Here is a 15,798-nt window from a genome sequence, read left to right as displayed (position 1 = left end):
TTTTGGTATTTTTAAAAGCAAAACACATTGTTTTTATTATTTTCTAAAAGCCATGTTGTTAATCCATGATTATAGTTATTTATTTTATAAGATGCCCTGACATGTATCAGCTACAGTTTCTGGAGGCCAGTTTCTTAAGACTTGGTGTGTGTAAGTCTCTATTCTGTAGGGAGGAGGGCTCCCGGAGGGAACCTTCGGGGACTGTTAGGAGCTCCGCTGAGCTAGGTAGGATGGGGAGTTCAGCTGCCAGGTACTGGGGTAGTCGTTTAAAGCAATAAGCTAAAAACAAAAGAGTTAAGCCTTCTATTACTTACTGTGATGGTGTAACAAGATTCTAAAACTGGAAAAAACACAGACTCCCTTGGTCCACTTCCCCCTCTGGAGCAGTACCCTGGCTGAGATCGAGGGATTAGTGCAGACATGGGGGTCATCTCGCTGTTGAGGAAGCCCTGAACAAAAGGCTCCAGCATTTTATGGACACTGAGGTAGGAGGGGGGAGGGCGAGGGGAAAATGGCTAGGAATGGAAAAGTACGGGGTACTGAGTCAGACTGGGGAAAAGTGTCTTCAGGGTTGCCCCCTCTTACCCCTCCATAAGTGGACTTCTGCCCAAAGTCTCAGATAAAGAGACCTAGAAATGAAGGTGCTGGGGTTAGGAATGCAAAGATGTGGAGGGCATGACTGGCCAGGGCATCCTGAGTCCTCAGAGACTGCATTGTACTGACCATGAACCATGTGTGTGTGAAGAGGGTAGCTGTCTCAGTGAGGCCTGTCAGGTAAACCTTTGTCATTGTGTATGGTTGGGCCTCAGAAATCATATATAGGTTTTTAATCAGGAGTCCAACTACCTAGGACATTAGTAGGCAAGGTCATGAGCTAGTCCTGGCATGTAGGGCAGCGGGATCTGGAAGAAATGCGGTGTGGGCCTGGTTCCTGAATGTCCCTCAGAAATACTGTGATGGGAAGAGTTGTCCCCTGTTTCCAAATTCACCACTATGTACCCTGGCTCTCAAGAGCATACCAAAGCAGAACAATTTCTGTAGGTGAAATGAGTGTCTTTAGCTGGTGCCAGCAGTAAGGCATGTAGAAGCCAAGACAAAATATAGACAACAATCTGTCCAGGCTCACTGGGGCATTATTCTCAGGTTAAATAAAACATGAGGATCTGGGCATGAGTCAGTACTTGATTCTGGACTGACTGCTTTCTGTTGTTGGTGTACATCTGTCACCTTGGCATTTTCCTTCACTATCCAGAGTTCTTTCACTGCTCTCTCATGATGGGATCTCTTATGCCATATTCTATGTATTCCTCTTTCTTGGTTTATTTTTTCACTCTGGCACATCTTCCATCTTCTAGAAGTTTTTGAGAATGAATTGATGGAAAGTGAATTTTTGAATCCATGTATGTTTGAAAATGCCTTTATTTTGTCTTCATGTTTGATTGATAGTTTTGCTTGAGTATTGAACTCTGGATTGGAAATCATTTTCCTTCAGAATTGTGAAGTCCTCACACTGTTACTGCTTCATGTGGTGCTGTTCAGGCATTCCTAAATTATTCGGATTCCTAAATTTTTGTATGTGACCTTTTCTTCCCTTTTTTTTCCTGAAAAACTGTAGAATCTTCTTACTGTCTCCCTGGTTCTGAAATTTCACAATATGTCTCGCTCTAGATCTGTCTGTTCCCATATTATTTTGGGCATGTGACATGTTGTTTCAGTCTTGCACCTTATGCCCTTAATTTCAGGGAAATTTTCTTGGATTATTTCTTCACTTATTTCAGTCCTTTCGTTTTCTCTTTCAGAACTTTGTGTTATTTGGATCATTTCCTGATCCTCTAATTTTCATGTATTTTCCCATTTTTAATATGATTGCTCTTGTATATTCTGGAAAATTCTGTCAACTTTATTTTTCCAACTCTTCTATCAGTTTTTCATTTGTTATCTTCTAATTTTCAAGAATTTTCATTTGTTCTTTGAATGCTCCTTTTTAAAAAAGATAGTATTTTATTTTTGTTTCATGGATTCAGTATCTTTCTGTCTGAGGATACTAATGATTTTTTTCCTCCCTAAATAATTTGGGATCTTCTAGTTCACTTTTTTAATTCTTTTGGTCTTTACCTACCATGTTAGAAGTTTCCCTTAGCTATCTGGCTATCTTAGGCTGTCATGATCGCTATTGGAGGACAAAAAGCTGTATGGGAGCTCCAGATTGTGGGTGGAACCTGTTAACATTGAGTTTTTATATAATTTGAATAAATGATGTGGGAAGAACTTAGAGTGACTGCCAGTTCTTTGGTTTGCCTTTGGATGTAAAAGAAAATTTAATGTAACAAAGGTTTTTCGGGGTTGTAATAGGGAAATGAAGTGTTTCATAAGTTAACTGGAATACGAAATTATAGAATTTTTAGGAAGCGCCATGGTTGGAGGGAGAACCCCTAAATGAGTTAGGAGACATTGTCTTCTATGTGAGAATATAATAACTTAATGCTTGCAAGTCACTTAGAAGAATGCCTGCTTTCAGAAAGTAGTTTTTAATTGAATGAAGTGAATAAACAAATTATTGGGGAAAAAAAAACCTAAGCCCTTGATTATTATTTACAAAAGACACAAAAATAATATATTATCTGTCACATAAGCTTTGTTAGAATTTTACCAATTTAGGAAATATTTTTTTCAGTGGACTCATCTGAAGCATTTATTCTGCAGATTCCACTTTTTTTTTTTTTAGATTCTAGTCTTAAGATTGTTTATTTACTGAAGAAATATGTATCTAGCACTTTAAGAGGTAACTCTGAGGAAACAGAGTCACAGGAAAGTTACTGATCCTAGAGGTCAGACTTGGGCAGCAAACGGTGCGGTTAAATGTCATTTGCTGAGATAATGACCTAAAAAGGGACAGGTTTTAGAGAAAAGATACCAATATTTTCAACCAATAACTTTCATCAATTTATGCATACTGAGGAGAAATACTTATCTTTTAAATATTCATATACAACTGTTAGACCAAATGATTAAAGATGTGCTAGAAGGCCAAGTTAATAGAACATTCCAACAGCAAAAAACAACGAAACTAAACAACCCACAGCAACATGGAGTTGAAAAAGTTTAAGCGGTGTAATTCATAGCTTACTTAAGACATACTTTTAGCCAAAAATCCAGACTACATAAACAGTAATGCTTGATTTTTTAACGAACCATGAACAACAGACAAATCTCAAATAAAACAATGGAAGCAAAGCTAAATTGGCATAAAGAATAAGAAGTTCAACTTTGCCTTAAAACAGGTACAGGAAGGGGGAGGTGTATATTGATTGATGTAAATAATTGACATGAAAAGCTACTCTGTTCTGCAGCAGAGTCTAAAAAGGACACTGAGTCACTTCATAGATAACTTTGGCTGGATCATGAGAAGAAAATAGACAAACTGGTTATATTAACTATGACTATTCACTCTCACTACTCAGGATAGAAAGGAGAATGTTAGCAAAATTTAAAGGAAGGTTTGGCATGTAGATTAATCTACAATGCCTTCAGGGCTTCTGGAACACATCTACAAATAAAATAGTTAAAAATTCTTCGTGGGGGGGCACCTGGGTGGCTCAGTGCGTTAAAGCCTCTGCCTTCGGCTCAGGTCATGATCCCAGGATCCTGGGATCAAGTCTGTATCTGGCTCTCTGCTAAGTGGGGCCTGCTTCCACCTCTCTCTCTCTGCCTACTTGTGATCTCTGTCAAATAAACAAAATAAATAAAATCTTAAAAAAAATACAGTTAAAAAAAATTCTTTCTGGTATCAAAGAAGCATGAACTTTCAATGACCAAAGAAAATAATAGAGTAGAAAATCAGAAGATGAATACATCATGCTCTGTGACTGGTTGGTTCCTCCTGTGGAAGAAAAGGCATTTTCTGATGACTAGCTATGTCTACAAAAGAATGGGCAGGCTTTTCTGACAAGAGCTGAGAAGCCATGGAGAACAGAGTGGAGACAGAGAAAGGTAAATATTCAAGAGGAGGAAGAGATCAGAGACAGATCAGAGTGGTCACAGTGATACAGAGCAGCAGATATTAAGTCTAGAGAAGCTCATAAAAAGGATCATTAAAAAGTTCTCAAAAAGCCACCTCAGTGCAATAGGGGGAATGGAAAAGAGGAACAAGGGACCCAGTGATGAAGTTCTAGAACCTGGGTGAGGTTCGGTGGGCTGAGGTCCGGAGCCGATGACCAAGAAAGAATTCTTGAGACATCTTTGGTGCAAAATGGTGGTTTATTAAAGCACGGGGACAGGACCCGTGGGCAGGAAGAGCTGCTGCCCCGGGTTGTGAGGGATGGCAGGTTATGTACCCTGCGGTTGGGGAAGGTGAGGGAAATGGAGGTTTGAACGGAGCTTTCATATGTTAAAGGAGGCCTCCGAGGTGCAGGGATACCGGAGGCTTGATCAATGCTGTCTTTTGGCGAGCCATTAACATCAAGATGGTTGGGAGATTCCTGGTGAAATGTCACAATCCTGCTATCAAGCTGTCTTTTGTTAGTGAGAAACTTATCTTCACTTACATTTCCTTCTACCCCAGCCTCCTTCAGTTTTGTTTATGGAGGGGAGGGTGACATTAAGGCTTGAGGAACTGAGTCATTTGCCTCTGGAAATTGTGTTATTGATAATGTAACTTCTTTGTTCATAGATCTCTAGGACATTTGTAAACCAAGGGAGACTCCTGTCTTGCAGGATTGTGAGTTAACTAATTGTTTTGGCAGTCAGGGGTACCTGAGGAATGCCACACACATCACCGAGGGGAGCTGATGGAGAGGGGGTGCAAGGTGCCAGCTTTTGCTTTGTCCTCAGCCAGCCTCCTGCTCCCTCATCACCAGGACCCTGACTCTGTGAGTAAAGACTCTAGACATGCCCTTGACGAAGGAGAACAGCTATGAATTATGGAGAACGAGCTGGAATACTAGGAGAGAACTTCTGTGAGGAGGCAAGTGAGAGAAATGAGCTCAGAGGAGCAGGCTTTCATGAAGGGTCCCAGACGATGCCTGAAAGTAGCAATAGAGGAAGCTTCAGTCTTATCTCTGGGCCTTGAGCCATATAGGTGCACGGTGGCATGAGGAAGGGAAACTTCTTCTCAGAGGAGGGTAAGGTTTCATGGTAGGAGGAGAAGGAAGCATCTGAGTAGAGGCCAAGGGTTCCTGGAAGGAAGTTGTTCCCCATGCAGTGGAGGTTCTTGAGGGCACAGTAGTAGGTCTGGATGGGGAGTCAAGCAGTGTGGTGGTTGGGTCCCAGTAGACACTCCACTGAACCCATGGCTCTGATGATGAGCAGGTAGTGTGTCCAGGCCAGTGTCAAGGATGGCAGTGATGAGAAGTGTGGTGTGTTTGTCTGACAGTGTCCCCTCTCCTCAAAAAGGAATGCCAGCCTACTTTTGGTTAGATAGTTTCTATGTTTTCATTTACTGCTGAGATACCTTTTGACTCTATGCCATAGACAAGGCTCAAGCCCAGTATTAGGCACTGTGCATGCTATGATGATGACCTGGGAAGTTCACAGTCTAGTAAATAAAATCTTCTGTTTCTTGGCCCTGGCGGACAAAGAGTTAAATTAAAGGCCTTAACTAGTTGCCTGGAAGGACTTCATTAGACTGGAAGGACTAAGCTGAGACCTTTTCTTGCCTTCCTGATTGTCATTCTTATTCCTCACCTTTACTCTCTGCGGCTTTCTTTTATGCTCTAGAGAAGCCAGAGGATCCATGTGTAAATTTAGGGGAAGATGCTCAGCTCTCAGCAGGTCTGCTGGGCATTTTTTCATCTGGCTAGCAAGGTGCTTATGCCTTACCTCTCAAACTTGAGACTGGAATTCTCTTAATTCAATTATTTCCACATTATTCTCTCATTTTCTCTTTCATTAGCATTCATGCAGCAGAAGTTATTTAATTTAACTCACTCCAAGAGTTATTTAATAATGTTCTGAATTAACTATGATTACTTTTTCTCCTTGAATGTTGAACTTTGTACATTTTGTCATTTTTTGGTAAATCGAGGTACAAGTATCAGTGATTAACCAAGCCTGCCAAAATATGATGATTGATTTGAATCCATGATACTTAGAGATGTGAGAAAGAAGAGAATTGTAAATTATTAAATGTCAGAATTGAAAATATTTTTAAGCTCTTTTGCCCCTTCATTTTATACCTGAGGAAATTGAGGCTCAAAAGGTGAATGAGATGGATGAGTAAATGTGTAGGCTTAGACTATTTTAAAATTTGCACAATGGGAGCTTTCATATTTTCTGATGGTGGTAATATTGCAGAAGAATCTTCTTTTTTTAACCACTAGGGAATGCTGAAATATCAACTGATGAACTATAATAGAAAAAAAAATCAGTCTTAAGTTTTCTGATTATTACATCTTTTCTGTTTAGCAAAATAAAATGACCTATGTGCTAGTCTATAAGGATTGGAGGGAAAGGAAGTAAATGCTGGGGACGCTATTTTAGAGTTATTTTAAGTCACACCGTTTCAAAATGATTGTAAATCAGATATTTATTTTAGTTAAGCAAATTTTGTTCTCCCCTCCTAGCTATGCAGGGCATGAAAGTGTACCAGAAAATCTGCTTCCCTGGTTAGGTAAGCAAAGCTGTCTGTGTTTGTGGAAGATGCTGGGCCACAACCTATCTGGCAGTTATTTAGTGAAAAGAGAGTGATGTCACACTGATTCTACCATTGGGAAGATGCCCAGTCCCAGAGCTCCACAGATCATATGGCAGTCGAGTATGGATTGAAGACTTCTTGAGCAGACTCCATCATGAGATTTGGTTGGGAAATTGGACTTGGGATTTTTCTGTCCTTGTCCTGTTTTAATCCCTGTCCCTCTCTTTACTCTGCCATTAAAAAATTTTTGATCTTGTGGGGACGCCTGGGTGGCTCAGTGGGTTAAAGCCTCTGCCTTTGGCTCAGGTCATGTTCCCAGGGTCCTGGGATCGAGCCCCACATCAGGCTCTCTGCTCAGCAGGGAGCCTGCTTCCTTCCTCCTCTCTCTCTGCCTACTTATGATCTCTATCTGTCGAATGAATAAATAAAATCTTTAAAAAAAACTTTTTTTTGATCTTGTAAAATTTCAGTTTTGAATCTTTTTCTGTTCAGGGCACTTTTAAAAGGAAATTTTATATTAATTTCCCAAAGTGGTGTTGTTTTTCAGTCTCTGTTGTGTAGGTTGTTTTTGGATTATAACCAGAGAATGAGGAGTCTTTCCAGCCAGGTGTTCCAGATGCTATACAAATCATGTATATTCTCTGTATAGTCAAAGTACTACATAGATTTATAAAATTGAGTTTATTGATGATCTCATTCAAATCCTTAGTATGTTTTCTTTAGCTTATATGACCTGCCAAAGTCTGAAAGTATTAAAATATTATACTATGATCAGATTTTATCATATCCCCATATTTTTAGAAGTTTTAGCTCTAGATATCTGGTGGCTGTATTGCTTCTCCATAATATTTTTATTTAAAGAAATAGAATTGAATAAATGGAGAGAGACATACTATCCAACTGAATGGGCAGAATTACCATCACATAAATGACAGTTCTTCCAAAATTATATGTAAATTTTATGACCTTCTGATCAGAAATCCAGCATTTTTTTGTGTGTGTTTTGTGTGTGAGAGGGGGCACTGGTTAGAATTACCTAAAAAATGTTAGAAAAAAATTAACAAGACAGTAAACAACGCGTGTTGGAGAGGATGTGGAGAAAGGGGAACCCTCTTACACTGTTGATGGGAATGCAAGTTGGTGCAGCCACTTTGGAAAACAGTGTGGAGATTCCTTAAGAAATTAAAAGTAGAGCTTCCCTATGACCCTGCAATCACACTACTGGGTATTTACCCCAAAGGTACAGATGTCGTGAAAAGAGGGGCCATCTGTGTCCCAATGTTCATAGCAGCAATGGCCACAGTCGCCAAACTGTGGAAAGAACCAAGATGCCCTTCGATGGACGAATGGTTAAGGAAGATGTGGTCCATATATATTATGGAGTATTATGCCTCCATCAGAAAGGATGAATATCCAACTTTTGTATCAACATGGATGGGACTGGAAGAGATTATGCTGAGTGAAATAAGTCAAGCAGAGAGGGTCAATTATCATATGGTTTCACTTATTTGTGGAGCATAAGGAATAACCCGGAGAACATGGGGAGATGGAGAAGAGAAGGGAGTTGGGGGAAATTGGAGGGGGAGACAAACCATGAGAGACTGTGGACTCTGAAAAACAATCTGAGGGTTTTGGAGGGGCAGGGGGTAGGATGTTGGGTGAGCCTGGTGGTGGGTATTGCATGGAGCACTGGGTGTGGTGCATAAACAATGAATTTTGGAACACTGAAAAGAAATTTAAAAAATAAATAAAAATTTTAAAAAAATGTTAGATGGAAAGAACCTAGATGTCCATCAACAGATGAATGGATAAAGAAGATGTGGTATATATATACAGTGGAATACTATGCAGCCGTCAAAAGAAATGAAATCTTGCCATTTGTGATGACGTGGATGGAACTAGAGGGTATTATGCTTAGTGATATAAGTCAATCAGAGAAAGACAGTTATCATATGATCTCCCTGATATGAGGAAGTTGAGAAGCAATGTGGGAGGTTTGGGGGTAGGAAAAAAATAAATGAAATAAGATGGGATCGGGAGGGAGACAAACCATAAGAGACTCTTAACCTCAGAAAACAAAACTGAGGGTTGCCGGGAGGAGGGGGATAGGGAGAGGGTGGCGCGGTTATGGACATTGGGGAAGGTATGTGCTGTGGTGAATGCTGTGAAGTGTGTAAACCTGGCGATTCACAGACCTGTACTCCTGGGCTAATAATACATTATATATTAATTAAAAAATAAAAAAATAAAATGTTAGAATACTTAGGGGTAGAGAATTTTCCTTATCATATGTTAATATTACAGTAATGAAAACATTGTGATATAGAAAATATAGAATTAAATCAATTGACTGGAATTAACAGATTCTAGTATTGTGAGAAATTAATGTATGATAAAGGCTGAATTTCATTACACTGGAAAAAGGAATGTTTATTTGATAAATGGTGTTAGCATAATTGGCTGTTTCAAAGAGAACAAAATTAGTGCTTTAGACATACATTTCTGTGTGTGAGAGATTTAAATGTAAAATACAATGATACTAGAAGATTTAGAACACTGTGTCATTTTGAGGTAGGAAAGTTCTTCACAGACAAAACAAGGAATGCAGAAGAAATAAAGGAAAATATTGACATTTAACCACATAAAATTTAAAATTTCTTTTTGGCAGAATACACCATAACTTATATCAAAAGACTTAATCACACATATAACAGTCAAAAAATAGATACCCTTAATCTTTGGATAGGGAAATAACCGATCTGAAGGAAAAATGGACAAGAATGTAAACAGGCAGTTCACAGAAGAGAAAATGCACATTGTCCCCAAAACCCATAAAAACGATGCCCCATACTAGTAGGCAAGAGGTACAAATCAAAATAACAGTGAGAAGAAAGTTTCCGCCTACCCAATGGGCAAAATATAAAAGGGTCTGGGCATATCGGATGCTGTGTTTCGGAGAAGCAGACACCTCATACACTGGGGGGGGGGGGTAGGGTGTGTGGACTGGTATGGCATTTTCTGGTTCACAGTCTTTGACTTGGCAGTCTCACATTTAGGTCTGTCCTGTAGGAATAAAAATACCAATATTTACATGTACAAGGATATTTATTTTAACATGTTTCTGTAATAGTAAGAAATTTAAAAATATCTATATGTTTGATAATAGGGAAAGGTCTGAACAAATTGTAGTACATTTGTCCTATGCAGTGTTTGACATCTATTAATAAGGATGCCTTGAGTTATGTGTATTGATTAGGAATAATCTTTATAGGAGCGCCTGAGAGGCTCAGTGGGTTAAAGCCTCTGCCGTCAGCTCTGGTCATGATCCCTGGGTCCTGGGATCAAGCCCCGCATCGGGCAGGCTCTGCTCAGCAGGGAGCCTGCTTCCCCTCTCTCCCTGCCTGCCTCTCTGCCTACTTGTGATCTCTGTCAAATAAATAAATAAAATCTTTAAAAAAAGGAATAATCTTTATAATGAATTAGAAAAGGAACAAATTTCAAGGAGTTGTTAATAACGTGATCACATTAATATATGGGTATAGAGAAAAAGTTGGGCAGGTGGACACACACACACAAATGTTATTGATTATCTTGGGTGAATAGGATTGAGAGAAGGGTGGCAATGAGGAGAACAATTTTTAAAATATATAGACCTTTGCACTTTTCTGTCTTCTTGGCATAAGTTCAAAACATTACTATTTATTTATTTTAACCCATAACTCACACTTAACTAATTTCTTATGACTTGCCATGAAGCCTGGTGTTGGCCTGTTGGCTGATTTTTTAAGGTGTGCTGGGCCTCTGAGGGGAGAGCCCTGTCTTCTGCTCCCCAGCCTGTATGACTTTCTGACTCCTTTATCTGTCCCTCTTATTTCTGTGGATTCATCACTTCAGCCATTTTCTGGCCAAAATGATGTTTCTTTGCCCCTTTGTATTTCATTTGTGCTGGCCTAGGTTGATAATCAGTAAAGAAAAATCACACAGTTGTTCCATTAGTGTCCTGTAAATTTGTGGTCTTCCAGCTTCCAATGATCCCTTAACACGGCTCTGCAGCCCTTCTGTTTTCCCTTGTTACCTCTGTCCTTAAATGCAGGTGGTATTTCAGACAACCCCTTTCCTTAAACTTCTCGTGCTGCCATCTCTTCTCTAGAGCAGCAACGGGCTGGAGACTCTGTAGGAAAAATGGTAACTCCACAAACCACTCGCTGCTGAACATGCAGACTTACCCCTCGTCTTGTGGGTCAGCTGAGGCTGACCGGCCCCCTGTGCTGGGACTGCCAGCACTCCTGGTCTCCTGGGAGGCCAGGAGGGATGCGGAAGGGGTGTGTGCTCTCTGCATGGGTTAGCCCAGCCATCTCCTCTATCTCCTCCGTGTTTCCTCATTTATACATCCCCTGGAATAAGTAGCATAGCCTAGAATACCTGTGTCTGATTCCTTGTTACCTCCCTGGCTTGTCTATGTTCCACACATGCTTGTGTAGAAAGAAGGAAGGATATTTGGGTAAAATAATGAGAAAACAGCATGAGTTAAAGAGAGTAGAAGATCTCAAGAGCAAAGTGAAAGAAATGACAGAACAAACCTAGAACAGCCTTTCTTTCCTATATCCAGATGCTTCTGGCCAGGGTGGGAGGAGAGTGGGGGACCTGCATTACTCTTACCCAAGCAAATGAAGGTTTATTTGTTAGGACAGCCAAACTATGGCATTGTGATTTCTTAACTAGAGTTAGAAGCCTGATGGTCGTATTTTGATATTTGTGCTCTTTTACACGTTTCTAAAAACAGATGAAAGATGAAACTTTGTAAACTATGTTCTCCAAGCATGTTCTATAGGAAAGTAGCTTGGGATGGGGCTTGGGAGATACCGAATTAATTAAATCTTTAATGTGCTGGCTTGCTTTCTGAATTTCCAAGTGTGGTGTTTTCTACCTTTATGACCACAAAGCCTTTTTCTGCACTTCTGTCCTCTTTCCTGAATGTGTATCACGTGTCCCTAGAAAAGTAGTTTGGGAACTGCGAGAGGACACAAATATGTGGCACTAAAGAAGAAAAAAGAGAAAGAAAAAGGTCAGGTTGCACGATGCCCGGTAACATGACTAGTCACCATTTTTTATTCACTGTCTTTTTTTGGTACATTTTGAAGATGGAAGATGCCTTTTTAAAAATGAAACTTATTTTGACTAATATGATACTATAAAGGAAATAAACTGCTTTGTAAATAAGCATAGTAGAGTTCTAGTGTGGCTAACACTTTGTGTAGAACTAGAAGTTTGTCATATTCTATTATTTTATGGTTTCATTAGGATTGATCTGGATTTTTGTTCTTTGGGTTATGTTCTTTATCTTCTTTTCCAGCGGCAGCCGATTAGGAGGCCTGGTTACAGTGTTGTGCTTCTTTTTCAATCATGGAGAGGTAGGTTGTCAACACCTATTTTCAAAATTGTATTTTTAGAAATACAAGTTTCTTCTTGAAGTAGTAAGTCAAATATTCTTAAAATATTTTAGGAGATTATACTTCTAGAACTACAGGTTTCTTTTTTAATTTTAATTTAAATGTAGTCCATCGTAGCATTCTTTAAAAGTTTGTTCTTATTTTAATTCAAATTTTAACACTAGCACTTATCTTAAGTTAACTTTTCATGAACATTATATCTTTTATGTGATATATCTCTTAGTGATTTGAAGTAATAGTGGGTCTGTGTCAATTCTTTATATAATTTCAAAGTGTGAATGTTCATGTTTAGCTATAAAAGAAATAAGTTGACCATGGATAAAGTTAATTTACTTGTGTGGGAATAACTTTTTTGGTAGGAGCTATATAGTATGTTTCTATTTTAATGCATCTTATTACACTTGGATGTATTTTTAAGTCTCCTTTTCAGACTATTATATTATACCTGTAAACTTGCACATATCCAAGGGTTTTCTAAAGAGAACAGTATTGTAAAAAATACTGACTCTGGATCCAAGCTACCTGTGTTCAAATCCTGGCTTTGCTGTTAGACAGCTCTGCGACCAGAGCAAATCATTAACCTCACCTGCCTTAGTTTCCGCTTTGTAAATGGGTGTAATGATGGTACTTATCTCATGGGATTTTTGAGGAGTTTAAATGAATTCATAAGTGTAAAGTGCCTGGAGCAGTGTTTGGCACATAGTAACCATTATGTGACTGTTACTTTATATTATTATTAATAACTTAATTTAGATAAAATTCTAATAAAAATTCAGAATACCAATGAAATCCTTCCACTGTATCAGTCATAGCTGTAAATGAATTTTTATTAATATATCTCTACCTGGTTTTCTTTCATGGTCAATCTGTGTGAGAGAAAGAGAAGAAAGGTCTTCAGCTTGTTTTGTGTGAAGTAAATTAATCCTTATGCATTTATAAACTCAGTGTGTATACTATTTGAATATGCACATGTCACAAAGCCTAAGAGTAATCATACTAAAACTGAACTGTAAAGTCAAGGTTGAACTTTTTTTTTTTATCCTTCAGTGGATTACTAATGGATATTGAACCAACACATACTTAATATTTAGAATCACAGAAATTTAAAGCTAAAATGGCCTTATAAATTAGAGCATTTGAGACAAATCATTGCCAATATGGCACGGTCTGACTTTTACAGAAAAAAAAAAGATTTTTTTTTTTTTTTTGCCTCTTCTTGACTATGGATGCTTTTGAATGTCGTAGTATGGACACATGACTTGTGGAGGCACAGATCCTGTGAGAATGACCTAAGAAATTGGAAGTAACTTCTTAAGAGTGAAGGAAAGAAGCTTTGAATGTTTGCAATAAGACGTTGGAGGAAAGAGAGAAAAATTTGAAGCCAAGATCTGCAGTTTTAACGACAACTATTTGTTAAGCAGAAAGGTCTGCTGTTTTACCCTCAGTCTAAATTAGAGGCTGTCAATTCCTGATCTTACGTTTTTCTTATAATTTTGATACTCATGTAGCATGAGCATCATTCCTTACAAAGTCTTTTCAGTTTATACCAGTGAAATTTGGACTATTTCAGTTCATTTTTCAGGTTGATAGACTTTTTTTTTGATACCTTTCAGCTATTTGGTCTGTTTATTTTTTTATTTTTTCAAAATCTTTAAACTTTTTATTTTTTTAGGAAATTAAAACAATTTTTTTAATTTTTAAAAATTTTCCCCCTTTTTTTAATTATGTTAATCACCATACAGTACCTCATTAGTTTTTGATGTAGTGTTCCATGATTCATTGTTTGTGTATAACACCCAGTGCTCCATGCAATCTGTGCCCTCCTTAATCCCCATCACTGAGCTAACCCATCCCCCCACCCCCCTCCCTTCTAAAACCCTCAGTTTGTTTCTCAGAGTCCATTGTCTCTCATGGTTCCTCTCCCCCTCTGATTTCCCCCCTTTCATTTTTGCCTTCCTTCTCCTAATGTCCTCCATGCTGTTCCTTATGTTCCACAAATAAGTGAAGCCATGTGGTAATTGACTTTCTCTGCTTGACTTATTTCATTTAGCATGACCTCCTCCAGTCCTATCCATGTTGATGCAAAAGTTGGACATGCTTGCACATCACTTTCTAGTTAGGAGAGGGTAGACTAAATGTGATTAGAACTAGAATTTCAGTTTTACTGAAATAGTCAAGTAGAGAATCATACTTATATCAGTAACTTAGCTTTTGAGTAGAAAAGGGACCATTTGTAAAGACATTAAAATTGAGGGAATAAACTGTAGTTTTGGGTAAAATAAGTTAAGAACTTAAGTAACTAAAATAATTTAATATTTATTTTGGTTTTCAGATTGTGAGATTGAGACCCAATTATTTTCCTGAATTTTAAAAATGTTGCCCCAAGTCTATAATTTTTATATGAGGAAAGTATCTTCTTTGGTAGTACCCATTCCCACATTTAGTGAACTCTGTTCGAGTGTCAGAATGTACTCACTGAAATTGCTGGTGGGTTACTGACTGGTACTTGGCATCCCTCTTTCTTAGGAGAGTTATGCTAATCATGCCAATGAGTGGTTTATGTACCAAAAAATAGTTGTGAGTTGTTACTTGCTTTTAAGTTCTATTTCCATTGTTCAGTTCGCTCTGTATTTGAGTCTAAGATAGACTATGATGTACTTCTGAAAATACTCTTTCACTCAGATGGTTTTACAAGGGAAAATTTTGGCCTCAACAAAAGAACTACAAGATGTGTAATATAAAGGGATTAATTAAATGATTTAAAACAGCAGTTGAAACCTTCAAATCTGGAACCTGTGAAGATGCAAGAAAGAACTCACTGATTGCTCATAGTAATGATCAATAATATTGAGGCTATACATTTCATAATAAAAATTATGTTGATGTTTTCACTTATCAAGCTCTTTTTTATTAAATGTTGACTCTGTCCCTTTTGAGAATAATTGCTGGGAGGAAAGCTAAAAGTTTTGCTCTGCCTTTTAAATCCTTCCTTATTACAAGATCAGATGTATGTTCCATGGCTTGATGCTGTCGGATTTTTATCATGCTGACTGGAAAGCAGTTAGAGGAGTATATGGGGAAAAAATGAGATATAATATTTTTCTTTAATTTTTGACTATTAAAAATTCATTATACGTGCAGTAGTTTTGTTTAACTTTTTCATGATGAGATTTTTAGAAAAGTTATTACCAGGCACGATTGATGGTGTTTTATATAAAATACGCTCACAGATAACAAGACAGGCACATTATGAGGAGGAAAATCCCCCCCTTTTTTGGAAACCTAAGTAAATCTAAGTAGTATATGAAAGATGCGTATTAGAGTCATATCTAATTAACCTCTCTTTGTTACCCATAACATATTTCTGACCCATATTAGTTTCTTAAGTATTTTTTAACTGAACTGAAATAATGTACATGTAATTGTCTGTTTCTAATTAGTTATTGACATATTTATGTTATTTATGTAAGATTTGGAAAACAATTCTTAGAACACTTTGAAGAGAGTCTCATTAATCCTTAGAATGTTCTTGTATGGTAGATAAGTAGTAAATAATAATGTTCCAGTTTGTATAATAATTGGAAGCACTGAAAGGTTAAGTGTTTGAGTCAAGGTTGTGAAGCAGGGGCAGGATTCTAAGTTTCCTGATTAACCAGTAATCTCTCCAAACTTCTCTCAGCACAGATGGTTCTTAGGGAAGCAGGATTTCAAAGATAA

General features: G+C 38.0%; 1 protein-coding gene across 4 annotated transcripts in view; it reads left to right on the top strand.

Annotated features, from left to right (window-relative positions):
* Window positions 1-15,798, top strand: part of DPY19L1 (dpy-19 like C-mannosyltransferase 1) — a gene marked incomplete at its 5' end in the record, with an annotated part of 91,616 nt that overhangs the window by 29,493 nt on the left and 46,325 nt on the right. For all 4 annotated transcript variants that reach the window (XM_080818195.1, XM_080818197.1, XM_080818196.1 and 1 more), the window contains one exon: window positions 11,985-12,042. In XM_080818195.1, coding sequence (XP_080674321.1) covers window positions 11,985-12,042 — 58 coding nt within the window. The remainder of the gene's footprint in view (window positions 1-11,984; window positions 12,043-15,798) is intronic.

This window comes from Martes martes, assembly GCF_963455335.1.
Source record: "Martes martes genome assembly, chromosome: 11".
NCBI classification, from domain to species: domain Eukaryota; kingdom Metazoa; phylum Chordata; class Mammalia; order Carnivora; family Mustelidae; genus Martes; species Martes martes.
The sequence above is the reverse complement of the archived record's forward strand: the minus strand, read 5'-3'. Positions and strand labels throughout refer to the sequence as shown.